Source organism: Dreissena polymorpha, chromosome 3 (assembly GCF_020536995.1).
Source record: "Dreissena polymorpha isolate Duluth1 chromosome 3, UMN_Dpol_1.0, whole genome shotgun sequence".
NCBI classification, from domain to species: Eukaryota; Metazoa; Mollusca; class Bivalvia; order Myida; family Dreissenidae; genus Dreissena; species Dreissena polymorpha.
This window is the reverse complement of record NC_068357.1, coordinates 59055875-59072190: the sequence shown is the minus strand read 5'-3', so window position 1 is coordinate 59072190 and position 16316 is coordinate 59055875. Positions and strand designations below refer to the sequence as shown.

Sequence of the window (16316 nt, the reverse complement as noted above, 5' to 3'; positions counted from 1 at the left end):
TTGACTATCGTTATACGTTGGTGACTGTCCTTATTAGTGTCTGAAAGTCCTTGTTTGTTTGTTAATATCCTCATTCGTTTGGTACTGTACTTATTCGTTTATTACTGTCCTCATTAGTGTCTGACTGCCCTCATTAGTTTGTGAAGGTCCTTATTTGTATGTTACTGTCCTTATTTGTTTGAGACTGTCCTCATTAGTTAGTGACACAGCTCTAGGTTTTAGTTTTAACTTTACTTAACAAAAGTTCATCATTATATTGTTGACATAATTAATGGAAATAGTTTATTTGAGTGTGAATAATGGCTTCCCAATTTTGTAACATTTAATACGTTCGGAATGCTGTAAGTTATCTTTTATTATCATATTTATTATTCATTTAAGTATATACATGTACTTCCATTCTCAGTTTGTTAAGAAAAATTAACCATGAAGTAAAATATAAATGGTTACAAACGCAAGTCGGATAAAAAGGATGACATATACACACACGCGCGCAAGAAAAAAAATGTCCATACGTTATGATTTTAAAACAATAGTTGGTGGATATTAAACATGAATTTATTATTAGTACATACGAGGTAAACTCAAAATATTTTCAAAATAATATCATGAATGATCGAGATCAGTTGTAAAAAATAGAACTATTGAATTAAAACACTATGAACTGCGCATTGCATCGTCAAAAAAGATCTGAAGTACAATGTTTACTATATAAATTACGATATTCGTATACGTTTTTGGAGCGATAGAAATCATCTGCACCACATTCCCATGACGCAGTTGGTCAAAAACTAACTGAGACGTTGACCTTCTTCGTCGGATGACATGGTTACTTTGTTGATCACATTTCTGATAAGGTTTGGTTTTGCCAGGAACGTAAGTAACCATCAAAAATATAAACAAAAGCTCAACTGCTTTATGGCACAATTTATGGCAATTTTCAAGGCAATAGTTTTCAGTTCGATGTGACAATCTACAGTTCGGAGCATCTTCAAAAAATTACACATGAAAAATCACATCTCTGAGCATTTCTTCGTCATGTTAAATCACATACATGACACTTCTACGCAAGGAAATCTGTCTGAAACAAATGACCTGAACATGTCGTGGTAAGCAATTAAAAATTCCTCTTCCGGGGTCATTCTATCTCCGGTTTTTATCAACATACACGTGACTTCCTGTTGATGTGGCGGCCATATTGTTTGACCCGTTTTACGGTTTTGTAAACACTTAGCAGTTTGTGTAGCACACGGTTTTGGGGACGGATTTTCCACCATTTTATCGGACTCTTCCCATAAACCAACATAATCCGACAGATCATCGTCTTGTTGTATTCCAGATGATTCATCTGGTGAAACTGTAACGTCTTTGGTGTGGATGTTCTTCACCTTCAAACAGAGCAACATACAAGTAATGCATAAACCGGTATGCCAATATGTATTGCATTTTTGCTTTGAACTTATGCTACGTGTTGTCAATACATTTTATATACATGTACATTGTTTTATTCAATTATCGTGCAATATAATATTTAATTTTGTGAAATGGTTACTTATTATACCAGACAATGATGTATGGCTTTGAGTCACGTATCTGACTGCCTATTTCCTTATATTGCTACATAATCACTATATCGTATTACCATTAGCAGGCGAATAAGGTACTCCCGACAGAACGCCTCCACGAGCTTGTAGAGGCCGGTGTGCGCGGACATTTCGGTGATCAGACACAGGACCGTGGAGCGACCGCGACAGCTGAGGACAAACAATGAGCGACATTTGCATAGCACGTTCACTAATGATTAATCTGGCACAACCATGGTTTAAATGATAGAAACCAAACATATTACTATTGCGGCGTTAGATGATATGAACATGTCGCGGAATTTTTTAATTTGGTATCATTAGTAAACTACTCTCATTATCTCCACTATAAATCACAGGGAGAAGTTGCGCAATTTTTTTTATAATATGGATATATATATTATAAAAAACAAAAACAGAAAGTTTTTTGCGCAACTTCCCCCTGTGCTATGAATGTACTTTCGGGAACTCACCTCTGTAGATGTTCGCACACGTCCAACACTCCGGTCACGAGTCTGTTCTCCGCCTTGGCTCGCCCGACCACCCGGTGTACAGCCTCTCCAATAGGTCGCGGTGCCTTACTGAAACGGAAGCAATAGTGGGTGTACGGTGGTAGCTACTCGGCCTGACATATTTATCTCGCAAAGCTTTTATCTTACTCTCCAGTTGATCGAATGTGGCCGATAAGAGGTAAAAATTTCAAAAGGTAGTCCAAGAATACAAAATAAAGACGGATAACAAAACCGGTCATGACCGGTGAAAATTGTCGAAACCCAGATACGTTTGAATTGGTTGTACGTGGTAGGTATAAAAGTTCCTTCCGGGCCTTTGATGATGAGCAATCCTTATTATTAACTTACTAGATTCACACATGTTGAACTATTTTTTTATAGCTTCAATTTCCAGCTTCGAGTATTATATATGTAAATACCGCTCAGCGGACGTTTTTCTATCTTACGGAGTTTCCTAATATAGTCGATGTATCACGATTGATGTGGACAAAATACAGAAGAGTAACCAGAAGGAAACCCAACGGCGACAACCAATTAACTCACACGCGCCGTGAGTTGGGATTGAATCCTTAAATTGCCGCCTAAATGAGAAGCGCGATTACTTGCTGCTGGGCAGTGGCGTTTCTTGATCTCGATAAATGTACATGTATACGTGTAAGTGAAAATGTGATATTAAGCGTGGGTGATATATGTGATACCACAACTCTCGGTAAATAAACTCCTTTGTAACGTGGCGACGTTTATTATATCGAGACTATGTTTTATTTCGGGATAATTCCGATATTTACTTTTAAACAAATATGTTTTTACAATTGGCTCGCAAGCAAAATTAACAAATAAAATATCAACACCTTTATTCAACTTTCCAAAGCTTATGAAACACAATAATTACCTTCTGTAGTTATGTATCAGTTTATATATCAGTATAAGTTTTATATTAGTTTAATAACGTCAAAATATTTAACATTAAATGATATTGTAGAAATTGTTGATAACTGTTTCCCTACAACTATATTTTATTATTCGTAACTCTACTAACTAACTTTAAACATTTTCAATCTTAAAAAATGTGGTTTTGAACTGGTAAAAACTAAGTGATATGTACATGTAAAGGTTTGAACGAAAAAGATGCTTCAAAACCTACACAATGTAAAATATATATCACAAGAAACAAAATTAAACTTGACTGAGTCAATGACCCTGTGACCTCGATAGACCTTTTTAATCGCAACCGACAGCCCAGCAGATGTATTTATCATTTGTTCTTTAGTCTCTTTGTTCATCCCGGTCAACGACCGTTCCAGGAATGGTGCAGTAAATAACAAAACTAGCTGTTGTTGCCACTCGTAAAAGTACTTGCTTTCAAGTAAATCTTTCATTACAAGAACATGTCAAAAAAAAAAAAAACCAGAACACTCCTTTTATTTGTGTCTTTTAAGCAGGCTAAAGCCCTAGTAAAGGTTTGTAGGTACCGGACCCACTATTGTATTATTGAAGAATGGTACAATTTTAAGTAGCTGGAGTTTACTCATATTAATATTAGTATTTGTTTGGTAATTATCACGAAACAGTACGTACCTCTTCGAACAAGAACGTTCCATATCAGTATGACAGGATTTATCCGAACAACGTTCATGAACAGAAGTCACCATTTTGCGCAAAAGAAGTGATAAAGAGAACGTATACCACACGGCTTTTATTTATCATTCAGATATGAGAAGCCTACACAATGTAAACATTGATTATGATTGGTTACCTATTTTTAACCCCGTCCGATCAGGCCTTCGGGAATGTTCGGACTGTCCGTGTTTGTGCGGAACGAGATTTCATTGGTTGCCGATAATAGTTATGACATAATTCTAAAACGAGAAATTCCAAATAACTCCAACGTAAATACAAACTTATTTTTAGATCTTCGTTTCGGTTTGCTGATTTCATACCACGCATAATTAAATAAATGAATTACACAACAAACCGTACATGCTATTAAAAAATGTTCCGAATATAAATCTTTCGACTTACATGTACATGTATATGAAGTTTCATTACATGATTATGCGAAATCCATGCCTTGATAAGCCCCTTTATACAGTTAAATACATTGACAAAGCATGTATTTTTTTTTAAAGTTCAACACAGTTTTCTTTTAAAGCGCTGTTTCTGACATTGTGCACGTAGATCGCAAAGGTTCTGATAAATAAACACACATACGTGCCCGATTTCAACTGTAATTTCTCCGCATCGTAATAAAGCTCTGAATTAATCCTGAGACAGCGTGAGGACCATACAGAACACTTTTCTTTAAAAACAAGAACAAACGTATATACATATAGGCTTGTTTGTTACTGGTTTTCATCTTTTATGTCAGAAGTTTTTCATTTATAGAAGGCCCATTCAATATACAATGATTCAATTTCAAATGACAAGATATATTTTAAGGTACGGAGTCACAAAGTATTTTATTAAAAGATTATTTTTGTGTTATCCGGAACTACTCACTATTCAGAACCCCTAATTTTGTAATCGTCGGTCGCTGGAGAAAATTGTTCTAAACGATTTGCACATACATCTCACGGTGATCACCCATGCTGTTTAAATACTGTGCTAAAAATACTAAATTAATTTAACAAGAAAATTCGTTGAATTGATATCCCCGCCATTATACTTATGGAGACGAAAGTTTTCTGGACGGATTGACAACGCCAACGTGCATCATCCTCTTATCCATATATATACTCATACCAAGTTTCAATGAACTCCGTCAAAGCTCTTCCAAGATATGTCTCCGGACACACAAAAAAGCATTGTCTCAAGATACAAAGGGCCATAACTCCGTTATTATCCGATGGTGTACACTGCCATTTGGCGCGTATCATCCTCTTATCCATAAATATACTCATACCAAGTTTCAAGGAAATCCCCCAAAGCACTTCCAAGATATGGCTCCGGACACAATAGTGCCGGACGGACGGAAAGACGGACGGACGGATGGACGGACAACGCCAAAACAATATCCCTCCGCCTATGGCGAGGGATAATAAAGTACCAGCATCCACACAACTGCAAACCGTACGCACACGGACTAACCCGGCAGTAGCACGCTATCAACATAGCTTATCTGGGCCGATACTTTAAGCACATGCATTAAGCCAAGTTTTCCCACAACGAGACTCGACTAATTGTGAAGTTAATACCATCAAAGTTGTTATGTATGCAGACTGCCATCAATGTTTTCTTCACGTTACTAAATAATCTTCAATACATGTGATTTCTTTCTCTCTACATGTACCATGGTTAAAACAAAGTTTTTCCAAACAGTTCAAAAGGATTAGTATAATATATGTATTTCGTTCTCTTATTAGTTTAAACTTTGATTATAGAAATATTTATTTTAAATACAAATACGATATGATGTTTCCCGCATTCTTTGTGTTTTATTTATATTATTTATTCGAAAATTGACTGAACATACCGTGTTTTCATAATGTATTTTCGTCAATGTATGTCATCTACGTATGACTAACTCGAATACAACTCTTTAAACTTGAATGAAAAAAATTACTATATGGTCTGAAATTCGGCTTCGGTAATTGCTTGCAAGATCCTTGATTACAATGAGACACTGATTAATGTCGATAATAATGTAATAATGTGTGATAAATCTGTGACAGCGTAACCATCATATATATTTTAATAAAACAAAATGTTTTACTTCAGAATAATCAGCAATTCATTTTTGTTAATTAATTCATTCAATTGATGTTAATTATCATTGAAATAGACTTGAGCGTAACATTGTGTTATCTGCTAAACAAAGTTTCAAGCACAACAGTCCTGCATATATATTGTGTTCAATACTGCGTACTAGAAATTTCTTGTTTTTTTCCTAACGATTTCCTAAAGACTTGCAGTCTTTAGTGTCCGCTGGGAAGTATTTGTCATAGAAGTCAAGAATGAACTCCTCGGGCTTGAAACCAAATCGTTGGTACAGCAGCATGGCGTTGTTAGTAGCCGAGCAGTGGAACGTCACGTCTTTACCCATGCATGTCTGAAAGAGTTGAGCACAAGGTCTATTTTCCACATCAAATTTGTCATATAATTATAAAATATACAGTACATGAATTCAAAATTAAAAGGCTAATCAGGGACGACATTTTCCACTTTCATGATTTTTTTTCGTTAAAATGAAGTATTATCTAGTGTAAATCAACTCTAGGCAGAAAGTGTGGTCTCTGATTAGCCTGTGTGAACTGCACAGGCTAATATGGATTGACACTTTTTGAACATGCAGTAAGAACAGTTTTCCCAGAACGCAGAACGCGGCTCACACTCATTGTGTTAAAAAATTTATTTTTGTTTTGCTAAATGAAAAGTATTTCGGCACATACTGAATGTATATACTTCAAGTTTAATAACTCAATAATTGAGGTCGCTGTGGCGTAGTGGATATGGTGTCTGCCTTGCAATTGGGAGGTCTAGGTTTGATTCCCACTGTGGGAGCGTTCTTTAGATCTCCCCAATAGACGCCAAGGAAACGAACTCGAGAGCTTTTCATATAAGCCTTATGCAATAGAGCTTAAATAAATAGATTTAAATAAAAACACAAGCAGATTCGTTGAAAAGATATCCTCCTCCGATATGCTTCTGGACCCAAAAGTGTTATATTTGACACTCAAAATAGCATTTTTTCAAGATACAAAGGGCCATAACTCCGTTATTAACAGATGGTGTACGATGCCATTTGGCGCGCATCATGCTAATATCCATATGTATTTTACCTTTAAGCAAGGCTTGAATCCTTATCCACTTATCCGTATCGAACAATGAGCTGAGTTTGATATATAAATAAATTCCTCATACCACCAATACAACTGTTTCAGATAGTGAAATAGGGTTGGGTTTTAAATGCTACAATGTACTTTTGTTGTATTTTATTATTCCTTTGACTCTGTTCTATTTGTTAATGATAACGAAATAAAAATATTTGATTTTAAAACAAATGTTTAATTGTGATTCATATCAAAATGTAAACCATAGGTATCATTGTGTCCAACAAAATAGAACCATCACTTGAAGTATACTCCAGAATCCTCAAAGAAAATTTATGTGGTGTTGTGCTGTGTAGGAAAACCAGAATATCCGCTCACCTATTCGCTATCGTGATTACCATACCAACTAATATGCACCGGAAGCGGAGATTGAACCACGGTTACCTAGGTATTTAAAGTGTGTACCAATCACTGCGCTAAGGAAGTCCATGAGCTAAATTATTACAATAAATGGATAAAGTGTATCTATAACATCAGTTTGTCCTCATTACTTTGTGACTGTCCTCATTAGATTAAAACTGTCCTCATAAAGTTGAGACTGTCTTCGTTAGTTTCTGACTTTCTTAATTAGTTAGTTACTGCCTTTATTAGTTTGTAAGTGTCCTCATTAGTTGGTAAGTGTCCTCACTAGTTTGTGAATGTCTTCATTAGATTGAAACTGTCCTGATTAAGTTGAGACTGTCTTCGTTAGTTTGTGACTTTTTTCATTAGTTAGTTACTGCCTTCATAAGTTTGTAAGTGTCCTCATTAGTAGCAAGTGTCCTCACTAGTTTGTGAGTATCCTCATTAGTTTAAGACTTTTCGTTTGTTTTTGAGTGTCCTAATTCGTTTGTTACTGTCATTTTATTGTGACTGCCCTAATAAGTTTGTGACTGTCTTCATTCGATTGAGACTGTCCTCATTAGTATGTCACTGTCCTCATTGGGCTGTGACGGTCTAAATTAATATGTAATGAATTTCCTCATAAGTTTGTGACTTTCCTCATTAGTTTGTGAATGCCCACATTTATGTGTAACTGTCCTCATAAGTTTGCGACTGCACTCAGTAGTTTGTGAGTGTCCTCATTCGATTGAGACTGTCCTCATTAGTTATACCCCCATAACCATTGGTAATGGGGGCTATATAGGAGTCACTTTGCCGGTCTGTCGGTCTGTCCCGAAATTTCATCCGATCTTCACCAAACTTGGTCACAAATTGTATCAAGATGATGTCTAGGTCAAGTTTGAATATGGGTCATGCCGGGTCAAAAACTAGGTCACGGGGTCACTTAGTGTGTTTTAAACCGAAAGTTTATCCGGCCCATAACTATGTAATTTATCGTTTTAAAATAACTTGGTACATTTGTTCACCATCATGGGACGTTGTGTCGTGTCAAAAAAGTACGTCGATATCGACAAGGTCAATGTCACACTTAGAGTTCAAAGGAAAATGCATGTCCGGGCCATAACTTTATCATTGATTGTGAGATTATAAAATCATTTCGAAAATTTGTTCACCATCATTGGACGGTGTGGCATGCGAAAGAATTACGTCGATATCTCCAAGGTCAAGGTCACACTTTAAGTTCAAAGGTAAAAAATGGCCATAAATGAGTTTGTCCGAGCCATAACTATGTCATTCATTGTTATATTTTAAAATCATTTGGCACATTTGTTCACCATCATTGGACGGTGTGTCGCGCGAAAAAATTACGTCGTTTTGACTATCGTCATACGTTGGTGACTGCCCTTATTAGTGTCTGAAAGTCCTCGTTTGTTTGTTAATATCCTCATTCGTTTGTTACTGTACTTATTCGTTTATTGCTGTCCTCATTAGTGTCTGACTGCCCTCATTAGTCTGTGAGACTGTGACGGTCCTTATTCGTTTGTTACTGTCCTTATTCGTTTGGTACTGTCCTTATTCGCTTTTTACTGTCCTCATTAGTGTCCGACTGTCCTCATAAGTCTGTGACGGTCCTTATTTTTATGTTACTGTCCTTATTTGTTTGAGACTGTCCTCATTAGTTAGTGACACAGCTCTAGGTTTTAGTTTAAACTTTACTAAACATAAGTTCATCAGTATATTGTTGACATAAATAATTGACATATTTTATTTGATTGTGGATAATGACTTCCCAATTTCGTAACATTTAATACGTTCGGAATGCTGTGAGTTATCTTTTATTATCATATTTATTATTCATTTAAGAATATACTTCCATTCGCAGTTTGGTAAAACAAATGACTCATGAAGTAATATAAATAATTACAAACGCAAGTCGGATAAATAGGATGACATATACACACAAAATCGCAAGAAAAAAAATGTCCATACGTTATGATTTTAATATAATACTCAGTGGATATTAAACATGAATTTATTATTAGTACGTACGAGGTAAACTCAAAATATGTTCAAAATAATAACATAAAGGATCGAGATCGGTTGTAAAAAACGCTATAAACTACGTATTGCATGGTAAAAAAAGATCTGAAGTATACAATTATAAATAATGATATTCGTATGCGTTCTGGAGGGATATAAATCATATGCACCAAATTCCCATGACACAGTTGGTCAAAAACTAACTGAGGCATTGACCTTTTTCGTCGGATGACATGGTTACTTTGTTGATCACATTTCTGATAAGGTTTGGTTTTGTCAGGAACTTAAGTGACCATCAAGAATATAAACAAGAGCTCAACTGCTTTATGGCACACTGTATGGCACTGTTCAAGGCAATAGTTATCAATTCGATGTGCAATTATACAGTTCGGAGCATCTTCGAAAAACAGCACGTGAAATATCACATCTCTGAGCATTTCTTTGTCGTGTTAAATTACATACATGACACTTCTATGCAAGGGAGTCTGTCTGAAACAAACGACCTGAACATGTCGTGGTAAGCAATTATAAATTCCTCTTCCGATGTCAGTCTATCTCCCGCTTTTATCAACAAACACGTGACTTCCTGTTGTTGTGGCGGCCATATTGTTTTTGTTTGATCAATTTCTGGTTTAGAAGTTTGGCTTGTTTGACCCGTTTTTTGTAAACACGTTGCAGTTTCTGTAGCACACGTGTTTAGGGACGGATTTTCCACTTTTTATCGGACTCTTCCCATAAACCAACATAATCCGACAGATCATAATTTTGTTGTTTTCTAGATGATTCATCTGGTGAATCTGTAGCGTCTTTGGTGTGGATGTTCTTCACCTTGAAACATAGAAACATACAAGTAATGCATAAACCAGTATAAAATTATGTATTTTATGTTCACTTTGCACGTTTGTTATGTGTTGTCAATACAATTTATATATATGTACATTGTTTTATTCAATTATCGAGTAATATAATTTTTCAAATTTAATTTTGTAAAACGGTGCAAACAATTACTTTTTATACCAGACAATGCTGTATATCTTGATATGACGTATGGCTTTGAGGCATGTATCCGACTCCCAATTTTTTTATTATGCTATATAATCAATATATCTTATTACCATTAGCAGGCAAATAAGGTACTCCCGACAGAACGCCTCCACGAGCTTGTAGAGGCCGGTGTGCGTGGACATCTCAGTGATCAGACACAGGACCGTGGAGCGACCGCGACAGCTGAGGACAAACAACGAGCGGCATTTGCATTGCAAGTGCACTATATATATATACTGATTAATCAAGCTAAAAAAGGATTCAAATGATAGAAACCGAATAAATTATTATTGCGGCGTTAAATGATATAAACATGTCGCGGAATTTTTCAATTTGGTATCATTAGTAAACTACTCTCATTATCTCCACTATGAATGGACTCTCGGGAACTCACCTCTGCAGATGTTCGCACACGTCAAACACTCCGGTCACGAGTCTGTTCTCAGTCTTGGCTCGCCCGACCACCCGGTGTACAGCCTCTCCAATAGGTCGCGGTGCCTAACTGAAACGGAAGCAATATTGGGTGTACGGTGGTAGCTACTCGACCTATCGTATTTATCTCGCAAAGCTTTTATCTTTCTCTCCGGTTGTTCGAATGTGTCCGATAAGAGGTTAAAATTTCAAAAGATCGTCCAAGAATACAAAATAAAGACGGATAACAAAACCGATCATGACCGGTGAAAATTGTCGAAACCCAAATACGTTCGAATTCGGTGTACGTGGTAGGTATAAAAATTCCTTCCATGCCTTTGATGATGGGTAATCCATATTATTAGCTGACTCGATTGACACATATTGGACTATTTTTTTTATTATTTATAGCTTTCCAGCTTCGAGTATTATATATGCGAATACCGCTCAGCGGACGATTTCTTCTATCTTACGGAGTTCCCTAATATAGTCGATGTATCACGATTGATGTGGACAAAATATAGTAGAGAAACCGGAAGGAAACCCAACTGCGACAACCAGTTAACTCACATGCGCCGTGAGTTTTGTTTGAGTCCATTCCGCCTAAGTGGGAAGCGCGAGTACCAGCTATACTGGGCTAACCGACAATACCGTTTCTTGATCTCGATAAACGTACATGTATACATGCGAGTCAAAATGTAATATTAAGCGTGGGTGATATGTACGGTGGCATAGAGGTGACATTCGCTCCTCTTTTTTTTAAATTGCACTCCTCTTTTTTCTATCTCGTGGCCACGAGTTAGCTAAGTCGGGATCTCGAGATGCATAGAGGTGACATTCACTCCTCTTTTTTAAATAGCACTCCTCTTTTTTCTATCTCGTGGCCACGAGTTAGCTAAGTCGGGATCTCGAGCTATGTCATGGCCACGAGATAGAAAAAAGAGGTGTGCAAAACTAAATAAAAGCGGAGTGCAATTAAAAAAAGAGCGGTGCAGTAAATAAAGGCAGCGTGCATTAAACAAAAGAGGAGAACATTTTCCCTATCTCGAGATCCGGAGTTAGTCAGCCAATCAAATTTTGCGTAACATGTGTAACTAGAAATGGCGCGGCAGAGGCCAACGCGTATCCCCGAGCCGCATGTTTGACCCAGGGGCGCCCCAGGGTTGGTAATGGGGCCATACATAGTTGAGATTGACCGTATTGTCATAAGAGAAGTTCAGTATCAATTACAAGTGAAAAAGTGTAGAAATGAAGAAATTATAGTAAATTGTAATTTTGGGTGAGTGTGGCCTATGTGGGCGGGGCGCCCCAGGGTTGGTAATTGGGCCATAGTTGAGATTGACCGTATTGTCATAAGAAAAGTTCAGTATAAATTAGAAGTGAATCGGTGTAGAAATGAAGAAGTTATAGTAAAAGGCAATTTTGGGTGGGTGTGGTCTATGTGGGCGGGGCGCCCCAGGGTTGGTAATGGGGCCATGCAATAGTTGAGATCGACCGTATTGTAATAAGAGAGGTTCAGTATCAATTTGAAGTAAATTGGTGTAGAAATGCAGAAGTTAATGTAAAATAACCTTAAACTAAAAAAAATGAAGAAGTTATAGTAAAAGGAAATTTTGGGTGGGTGTGGTCTATGTGGGCGGGGCGCCCCAGGGTTGGTAATGGGGCCATAGTTGAGATTGACCGTATTGTCATAAGAAAAGTTCAGTATCAATTAGAAGTGAATCGGTGTAGAAATGAAGAAGTTATAATAAAAGGCAATTTTGGATGGGTGTGGTCTATGTGGGCGGGGCGCCCCAGGGTTGGTAATGGGGCCATGCATAGTTGAGATCGACCGTAATGTCATAAGAGAGGTTCAGTATCAATTTGAAGTAAATTGGTGTAGAAATGCAGAAGTTAATGTAAATTAACCTAAAAAAATGAAGAAATTATAGTAAAAGGCAATTTTGGGTGGATGTGGCCTATGTGGGCGGGGCGCCCCAGGGTTGGTAATGGGGCCATGCATAGTTGAGATTGACCGTATTGTCATAAGAGAAGTTCAGTATCAATTTGAAGTGAATCGTTGTAGAAATGAAGAAATTATAGTAAAAGGCAATTTTGGGTGGGTGTGGTCTATGTGGACGGGGTGCCCCAGGGTTGGTAATGGGGCCATGCATAGTTGAGATTTACCATATTGTCATAAGAGAGGTTCAGTATCAATTTGTAGTAAATTGGTGTAGAAATGAAGAAGTTAATGTAAAAAAAACCTGAAAAAAATGAGTGAAAATCTATGACCCGGCCCCACCCTAGCACCCATACCGTTTGACCCAGGGGTCAGATCAAAATTCCAAATAGTGCAGGGTCGCATATATGCTCACAGCTACCATATGTGTAAGTTTCAAGGTTCTAGTGCTAATAGTGTAGGAGGAGATAGTGGCCAGGACGGACGGACGGACAGACGGCGGAGATAACCACAATATCCCCACGCTTTTCAAAAGCGTGGAGTAAATATTCTGTACGCATATATATAGCTGGTCAAAGCAGGCAAGGCTCTGATATAACACAACATACTACTATTAGTACTACTATTATTACTACTACTACTGCTGCTGTTGTTGTTGTTGCTGCTGTTACTACTACTACTATGACTACTACTACTACTACTACTTTAAGTAGTAGTAGTAGTAGTAGTAGTAGTAGTAGTAGTAGTAGTAGTAGTAGTAGTAGTAGTAGTAGTAGTGGTAGTAGTAGTAGTAGTAGTAGTAGTAGTAGTAGTAGTAGTAGTAGTAGTAGTAGTAGTAGTAGTAGCAGCAGCAGCAGCAACAACAACAACAGCAGCAGTAGTAGTTGTAGTAATAGTAGTACTAATAGTAGTATGTTATGTTATATCAGAGCCTTGCCTGCTTTGACCAGCTATATATGCGTTCAGAATATTTACACATATTACGCAAAATTTGATTGGCTGACTAACTCGGGATCTCGAGATAGCTAAAATTCTCTCCTCTTTTGTTTAATGCACTCTGCCTTTATTTACTGCACCGCTCTTTTTTTAATTGCAATCCGCTTTTATTTAGTTTTGCACTCCTCTTTTTTTCTATCTCGTGGCCACGACATAGCTAACTATTGGCCACGAGATAGAAAAAAGAGGAGAGCAATTTAAAAAAAAAAGAGAAGTGAATGTCACCTCTATGCCACCGTATATGTGGTGAAGGAGAGCTTCACCTACCCGTACCAGCACCCTCGGTTAAGAACTCTTTGTTCATCTCGGTGAATGACCCCTTATAGGTACCGTAAATAACAAAACTGGTATCACTATTGCTAAGAGTACACACTTAAAAGTACACCTTTCGATCATAAGACGGATAAGTTAACAACAGATACATCAATAGGAAGGAACACTAAACTCCTTTTATGTGTGTCTTTTTTTCGCAGGCCAAATGCAGTTGGTCGTTACCGGACCAACTACTGAGTATTGTATTATTTTTTATTGAATATGGTATAACTTTAAGTTTTGTAGAATGTAAGGTTCCAACACTAGCGTTTATGTCTTTGTAATTATTATCGAAATACTACGAACCTCTTCGAACATGAACTTTCCATATCAGTATGACAATATTTATCCGAACAACGTTCGTGAACGGACGTCACCATTTTTCGAAGAAGAAGTGATGAAGAGAACGTATTCCACATTTCTTCAGGCATTTATATAGCATTCAGATATGAGAAGCCTACACAATGTTAACATTGATTCTGATTGGTTGCCTATTTTTATCCACGCCCGACCAGGTCTTCGGGAATGTTCGGATTGTCTGTGTTTTGTGAAGAACGAGATTTCATTGGCTTCCGATAATAGTCATGACATAATTCTAAAACGAGGAATTCCGCATAACTCCAACGTAATACAAACGTATTTTTAGATCTTCGTCCCGCTTTGCTGATTTCATACCACGCATAATTAAATAAATGAATTACAAAAGCAAACCGTACATGCTATTAAATAATGTTCCGTATATATATAAATCTTTCGAACTATACGAACATGTAAATGTCATGTAAATGTCACGATTATGTGAGATCCAGGTATGGATAACAACTTTATATAGTTAAGTATATTACCTACGCATGTTATATTTTTCATAGCAGATCAACATTTGTTTATACTAATGCGTTGTTTCTGCAATTGAGCACGTAGATCGCAAAGGTTATGATAATAAACACACACAAGTGCCCGAGTTAAACTGTAACACAATTAAATTTGAGAAGAATGAGCGATTCATTCGCATTTATGTTATGTCATTGATATAGTGTTAAGTACGGAATCCGGATAGTTCCATCTATAATCTCGCCCTTCTTTCATCAAGGGCGACACTAGACACACGAAGCGATACACGATATTTTGTGCGACAGTCGTGACGACGCACGATATTTTGCGCGACAGTCGCGGCGACGCACGATATTTTGCGCGACAGTCGCGGCGACCCGCGATATATTTAACACGATATATCCCCCTTGTGTTGGTAGCCCAAAAGGCGATTTATCGTGTTAAATATATCGTGTGTCGCCGCGACTGTCGCGAAAAATATCGTGCGTCGCCGCGACTGTCGCGAAAAATATTCATATGCGTTCAGTGTATCCCAGATTAGCCTGTGCAGTTTGCAAAGGCCACTCAGGGACAACAATTTCCGCTTCTATTGCATATTTTAATTTAAAGGCTAATCTTGTACGAAACTGTAGGCACATGCATTAAACCCTGTTTTCCAATAGCGATGCTCAAATCCAACTGTGTGCGTTACCTAGGTGTAGCAGACTTGCCCTTGTTTTCAGACAACTCGGAGCTGCCCATCTTATACACCCAGGTGACGCAGTTGTGCACATTGCCTCCATACACAAAGCCCAGATCCCACTTCACTCCAGTCTCCACTGTGAAGCTTGCAAAACAATTGCAAACAAAACTGGAATTTTGTTTAGACATCACTTCCTTTGAACAAAATAGTCCATAAAAGCGGAAAGTGTCGTCATATTTAACATACATTTTTATCAAGCTTATTAGTGCGCAGGCTAATAAGAGACGACACCTCCCGCATTAACTGGATTTTCCTTAAGAAGAGACTTACTTTGAATAAAAATTCTATAAAAGCGGAGAGTGTTGCCCTTGATTAGCCTGTGCATACTTCACACGCTAATTTGGGGCAACACTTTACGCACATGAATTGAGCCCCATTTTCCCATAGCAAGGTTTATGTATGTGTGCATGTGTAGTAGAATGAAATTATCGAGTGTAACACACTTCAGGATTCTCCCTTTTATGGCTACAGGCCTAACCCTACTCAGCCTAACCCTACACAACCTAACCAACAACTGGACGTGACATTGATGAAAAAATTTATTAAAGCGGAAAAAGAATAAAGCCCCATTTCCCAAATTGAAGCTTATATATAAGTTGGTTTAAATTCAGATAATCCATGACAGATACAGAAAATTACACTCCATTCCAGAAGCAACTATTTGTTGTTAATATCTAATGTGAAGCACCGAGTACACTGCACAAATAAACGTTGTTTTTTTATTTACGGCAAAACATTCAATGTTTCAATAAT

At 37.3% G+C, this 16316-nt stretch overlaps 1 protein-coding gene and 1 long non-coding RNA gene across 3 annotated transcripts; both read right to left on the bottom strand.

The window, feature by feature from the left end:
- Nucleotides 1-542: 542 nt before the first annotated feature.
- LOC127874532 (uncharacterized) lies at nucleotides 543-3841 on the bottom strand. Its single transcript, XM_052418901.1, has 4 exons — nucleotides 3674-3841; nucleotides 2057-2164; nucleotides 1643-1754; nucleotides 543-1388 (listed from the first exon to the last, which is right to left on the bottom strand). The coding sequence occupies exons 1-4, from the start codon at nucleotides 3745-3747 to the stop codon at nucleotides 1047-1049; spliced, it is 636 nt and encodes a 211-aa protein (XP_052274861.1). The 5' UTR covers nucleotides 3748-3841; the 3' UTR covers nucleotides 543-1046.
- Nucleotides 3842-10399: 6558 nt separating this feature from the next.
- On the bottom strand, nucleotides 10400-15648 carry LOC127871934 (uncharacterized). Of its 2 annotated transcripts, none has more exons than XR_008045626.1 (3): nucleotides 15513-15648; nucleotides 10727-10834; nucleotides 10400-10515 (listed from the first exon to the last, which is right to left on the bottom strand). It is a non-coding gene; the product is annotated as an uncharacterized LOC127871934 (long non-coding RNA). The 2 variants fall into 2 exon arrangements; XR_008045625.1 differs by lacking the exon at nucleotides 15513-15648 and adding an exon at nucleotides 14297-14444.
- Nucleotides 15649-16316: the final 668 nt, after the last annotated feature.

Bases quoted from the DNA above. Each gene is read 5' to 3' on its own strand.
- LOC127874532 (XM_052418901.1), bottom strand. From the start codon at position 3,747: ATGGTGACTTCTGTTCATGAACGTTGTTCGGATAAATCCTGTCATACT. The intron at 1,755-2,056 runs GTGAGTTCCCGA...GTTTGTCCTCAG, and splicing joins GTGTGCGAACATCTACAGAG to CTGTCGCGGTCGCTCCACGG. The intron at 1,389-1,642 runs GTAATACGATAT...CTCTGTTTGAAG, and splicing joins ACCTTATTCGCCTGCTAATG to GTGAAGAACATCCACACCAA.